Genomic DNA, 6,000 nt, shown 5'->3' on the forward strand with positions numbered 1-6,000 from the left:
GTCAGGCATTCCCTTGGCAGCAAGAGCCTCTCGGTGGATGCTGCAGTGTTACCCAAGAGCCTCTCGGTGGATGCTGCAGTGTTACCCAAGAGCCTCTCGGTGGATGCTGCAGTGAACCCAAGAGCCTCTCGGTGGATGCTGCAGTGAACCCAAGTGGCAACGGGAGCAACTGCTTGAACACACGTTACCACTCCACTATGTCTCCCTGTCATGGTTTTTGCGCCAACAGTACAGATACCAACACATCTTGACCACCAAAGTCCATTTGATGTCACAAAGCTGTCCAGCACTTTAAAATATCCTCTCCTGTTGTCCTGGTTTCCAGAAGAGGATGTCTTCCTTTATTGACCCCCCATAAACGTAACGGACATATACCAGGAGCTGTGCCAAGCCCGCCACGTCTGTTGATTCATCCAGCTGTAACAGACATATACCAGGAGCTGTTCCAGGCCCGCCATGTCTGTTGATTCATCCAGCTGTAACAGACATATACCAGGAGCTGTTCCAGGCCCGCCACGTCTGTTGACTCATCCAGCTGTAACAGACATATACCAGGAGCTGTTCCAGGCCCGCCATGTCTGTTGATTCATCCAGCTGTAACAGACATATACCAGGAGCTCACCATATAAGACTCTTCTAGCCCCTTCTTATTAATGGTATCTGTTGCTTTTATACATGTCTTACTACTCGAAAGTCGTCTTTATTCTCTCTTAAAAACTCCTGTGGCTTATTTTTCAAATTGCCGTGTTTTGTTTCTAAATGTCTGCGCAAGAGTGAAGGTTTCATCGAGTTGTGAGATAGTACTGTAGCACATATAACACACTGTGGCTGAGGAAAGGCACTATTCCCAATATAAGTGAACCCCAAATCAATGTAGTTCTCATATTTGCGCCTCTTCGATGGTCCAACGTCCCTCTCTGTTGTTCGGTGCTTTCCCGGGTCAGGGGGCAGTAGTTTGGTGCTTTCCCGGGTAAGGGGACAGTAGCTTGGTGCTTTCCCGGGTAAGGGGACAGTAGCTTGGTGCTTTCCCGGGTAAGGGGACAGTAGCTTGGTGCTTTCCCGGGTAAGGGGGCAGTAGCTCTTCGGCTGCATCAGATTCACAACTGTCAGTGTCCATGCTAGCTGGGCTAACAACAAATGTAGAATTACTGATGCTAGCTGGGCTAACAACAAATGTAGAATTACTGATGCTAGCTGGGCTAACAACAAATGTAGAATTACTGATGCAGGCTGGGCTAACAACAAATGTAGAATTACTGATGCTAGCTGGGCTAACAACAAATGTAGAATTACTGATGCTAGCTGGGCTAACAACAAATGTAGAATTACTGATGCTAGCTGGGCTAACAACAAATGTAGAATTACTGATGCAGGCTGGGCTAACAACAAATGTAGAATTACTGATGCTAGCTGGGCTAACAACAAATGTAGAATTACTGATGCTAGCATTGGATGTGCTACTGGAAGCAGAACAACTTGTGTAGTCGACAGGTGCAGGTGTAGTACTGCTGGAAGTAGCAGTACTACCAGTAGAGCTGGTAGATGATATGGCTACAACACACTCTATAACACACTCTATAACACACTCTACTACACACTTTTTAACACATTCTATAACACACTCTATAACACACTCTATAACACTCTACAACACATTCTATAACACACTCTACAACACTCTACAACACACTCTATAACACACTCTACAACACACTCTACAACACACTCTATAACACACTCTATAACACACTCTATAACACTCTACAACACACTCTACAACACACTCAACAACACACTCTACTACACACTCTACTACACACTCTTCTACACACTCTACTACGCACTCTACTACACACTCTACTACACACTCTACTACACACTCTACAACAAACTCTATAACACACTCTACTACGCACTCTCTACACACTCTACTACACACTCTACTACACACTACAAAGCACTCTACAACACTCTGCTACACACTCTACTACACAGTCTACTACACACTCTACTACGCACTCTACTACACACTCTATAACACACTCTACTACGCACTCTACTACACACTCTACTACACTCTACTGCACAGTCTACTACACACTCCACTATACACTCTACTACACACTCTACTACACTCTACTACACAGTCTACTACACACTCCACTATACACTCTACTACATACTCTACAACACACTCTACTACACACTCTACTACGCACTCTACAACACACTCTACAACACACTGCTACACCCTCTACTACACAGTCTCCTACACACTCTACTGCACAGTCTCCTACACACTCTACTACACTACTACACAGTCTATAACACACTCTACTGCACAGTCTACTACACACTCTACTACACTACTACACAGTCTATAACACACTCTACTACACAGTCTACTACACAGTCTACTACACACTCTACTACACACTCTACACTACTACACAGTCTCCTACACACTCTACTGCACAGTCTATTACACACTCTACTACACTACTACACAGTCTCCTACACACTCTACTGCACAGTCTACTACACACTCTACTACACTACTACACAGTCTATAACACACTCAACTACACAGTTTACTACACAGTCTACTACACACTCTACTATGCACTCTACAACACACTCTACTACGCACTCTACAACACACTCTGCTACACACTCTACTGCACACTCTACTACACACTCTACTGCACAGTCTACTACACACTCTACTACACTACTACACAGTCTCCTACACACTCTACTACACTACTACACAGTCTACTACACACTCTACAACACACCCTGCTACACACTCTGTTGCACAGCAACATTACTCATATGAACAGTCACTGAAGGCACCACAGACCACTCTTCACCCCCAGTGCTAGTGAGGAGATTTAAATCATGTTCTATGGATCAAGATTGAATCTATCGATCTGTTATTGATCTCTTATTGATCTGTTATTGATCTGTTATTGATCTGTCATATGAACAGTCACTGAGGGCACCACAGACCACTCTTCACCCACAGTGCTAGTGAGGAGATTTAAATCATGTTCTATGGATCAAGATTGAATCTATCGATCTGTTATTGATCTGTTATTGATCTGTTATTGATCTGTCATATGAACAGTCACTGAGGGCACCACAGACCACTCTTCACCCCCAGTGCTAGTGAGGAGATTTAAATCATGTTCTATGGATCAAGATTGAATCTATCGATCTGTTATTGATCTGTTATTGATATGTTATTGATATGTTATTGATATGTTATTGATAGGCTACTCGTTCTTTACAAACTCCATCAATAAAGAACCACACATTGCCTACTTGTCCTCTATTTTTAGCAGCCCAGATGTGCTGAAAGACAAATTAGAATGAATTACTATGCCCCAATCGGCTTGGCCCTGTGGCTAATTGAATGGCTGATTGATCAACGAGCACTAAGTCCAGCCTCCCTCCCTCCCTCCACCCTCTCCCTAGTGAATGTTCCAACAGAAGACGGTAGCGTGTTTGATTCTGATCAGGAAGCTGACAAGCCAATCTCAGAGCCCGACACGCCTGCCAATCACCTACCAGCACCGAACAGGAAGTGGGCGAGCACAAGAGCAGGAAGTCCCTCCCCTGTACTGGTTAGAAGAAGTTCTCCCTTTCCCTCCTCCTCTCTCACTTGTATATTTTATAATCTCTCATCTTGTCCCGTAGTTCAGGTCAGACTGCAGTGAGATTCATTATTGGAGCTTCTGGACGTGATTTGATTGATAGTGATGGCTTATAATTGAAGGGAGCTTTTACCAAAATGAATCTAAAATACCGCCTACTGATCTTTCTCCAACTGGCACCTGAGGCAGAGAGTTATCCGGGCTTCTCTAGGCTTCACGTGGGAAACGTTCATATTTTTAGAATATGTCTTGATGCCAGTTGGTGCCAGTTGGTGCCAGTTGGAAAATGTGCTTGCTTTTCTTTAGAAAATGTGTTGGATTGATTCATCTTTCACAAGTTACTATCTAGAGGTGTTATTTTGACTCATTTTTAGCACTGATGAGGTAGAGATGAAGATTAAAACAGAAATAAAAGTTTGTTTTCAGATAAGGTTGTTTTTGGCGCCCTCTGCTGTTCATTCTCATAACCAGCTCCTGTCCTCTTCTCCTCAGCAGTGAAACCAGGCTCAGTGTCAGACCCTGCCAATCGCCAGAGCCCCCACCGCCACAACTCTGAGGACAACGGCTCCAAACCCAAGGACCAATCCCCCAACCCTGACAGAGACAAGGGACCGGGGAGAAAGTCTCCCCGATCTGGAGAAGAGGCCGACAAAGACTTTATTTTTATATGAGAAACTAAACTCTCAATGAATGACAGGTGCATTGTACCTGCCTGTCATCTCAGTATATCTGATGTCAGGAATCGGAAAGCGACGACCGTATGTCTCAAGACTGTCGGGCAGAGTAACCCATGTGAAGTGTTTCACTGTGATAGGACTGTTGTACACTTTCACTAAATCTCAGTAATTCCAAGATAAATATGGCTAAAGCACTGTTATGATGATGCACTGTTGTGTGTTAAGTCACTGTGGATCAGAAACAACACATTTTCTGAAGGGGGAAGGAGAGGGACATTCCTTTACACGACTCAGATATCTCATGGCTTGGCCATGTGTGTACTATGTCATCATGGTTTGGACATGTGTGTACTCTGTCATCATGGTTTGGACATGTGTGTACTCTGTCATCATGGTTTGGACATGTGTGTACTCTGTCATCATAGCTTTGTGTGCCGGTCATCCCCTGTGCTTGTATTGGGAAATAAACTGGTGTACTGTCATGCCAGTAAAAGCTAGCCTGGAATCCACACTGAATATCTGTTTCACTATTCAGATTGGTATCCATGCCAGTAAAAGCTAGCCTGGAATCCACACTGAATATCTGTTTCACTATTCAGATTGGTAACCATGCCAGTAAAAGCTAGCCTGGCATCCACACTGAATATCTGTTTCACTATTCAGATTGGTATCCATGCCAGTAAAAGCTAGCCTGGAATCCACACTGAATATCTGTTTCACTATTCAGATTGGTATCCATGCTAAGTGAAATCCGGACATGGATTTCCGGACATCCAGCTCGGGGCTTTTCTGCAGGCAGCATCAATTGGCTCCTAATTCAGAACCTGACTGCTTCGTGTGGACAGACGGACATTTTCAAACCTGTCCAGCAATTCAGGAAGTAAACTGAAATACAATTTCAATTTCTCTTCATTGCTTTTCAATCAGAATTTTTTTTAAATTGGAATTTGGCTTAGTTTCTGGATTGACTGGAATTGAAATGGAATTGACCCGAACCCTGCTGTCTAGTCAGTCAGGGCCCGACAACTAGGGGTCATGTCCTGACCTCGGCACCTTTCGGTCTTTCAATTGGTCTTCGTTTGCTGCCTCGCTGCCAGTAGTTTATTTTCTTCACCACCGCTAAATCATATGGCTTTGGACTGAAGGGTTGGCTTACTCGGTCAGAACGTAGTGACGTCACGGTATCATATGGCTTTGGACTGAAGGGTTGGCTTACTCGGTCAGAACATAGAGACGTAACGGTAACACGTGTTCCCGATGTCTGGGACTGGGTTGAATGCTGTGAACGCATCGCATTCCATGAACCTGTCCACCTGTGGCCTAGTTCAGTAGGCAGATAACGGAACAAAACTGACTGAAACAGGGAGGTCAAATGACCTGAACTTGTCCAATAAAGAAACACTTGTTTTAGTTTATTACGCTCTCTACTGAACAGGACCCTGAGGGGTGAACTACGAAGCAGGTAGCAAGGTCACTTTGGTAAACTACGAGTTCAACTCGGGATAACCGGTCATGCGAAAGCGTCTCACCTTTTTAGCAAAGGTCAATTTCTATGGCAACGAATCCTCCAGAACTAACCCGCTCCGGGGCAGGCTAACTCCACTTACCTAGAATTAAATGATCAATCAAATCAGATTCCCTCCCTCTCGCAAAGACTGTGTCAT

At 44.3% G+C, this 6,000-nt stretch overlaps 1 protein-coding gene across 1 annotated transcript in view; it reads left to right on the plus strand.

Annotated features, from left to right (window-relative positions):
• The window catches only part of LOC139419375 (F-actin-uncapping protein LRRC16A-like), a 211,833-nt gene extending 206,148 nt beyond the window's left edge, over positions 1-5,685 (plus strand). Inside the window, exon 37 of the mRNA XM_071169322.1 lies at positions 4,155-5,685. Within this exon, the coding sequence (XP_071025423.1) occupies positions 4,155-4,330 (176 nt within the window). The 3' untranslated portion in view covers positions 4,331-5,685. The remainder of the gene's footprint in view (positions 1-4,154) is intronic.
• The last annotated feature ends 315 nt before the right edge of the window (positions 5,686-6,000 follow it).

The sequence above is a fragment of the Oncorhynchus clarkii genome, chromosome 2 (assembly GCF_045791955.1).
Source record: "Oncorhynchus clarkii lewisi isolate Uvic-CL-2024 chromosome 2, UVic_Ocla_1.0, whole genome shotgun sequence".
Lineage (NCBI taxonomy): Eukaryota > Metazoa > Chordata > Actinopteri > Salmoniformes > Salmonidae > Oncorhynchus > Oncorhynchus clarkii.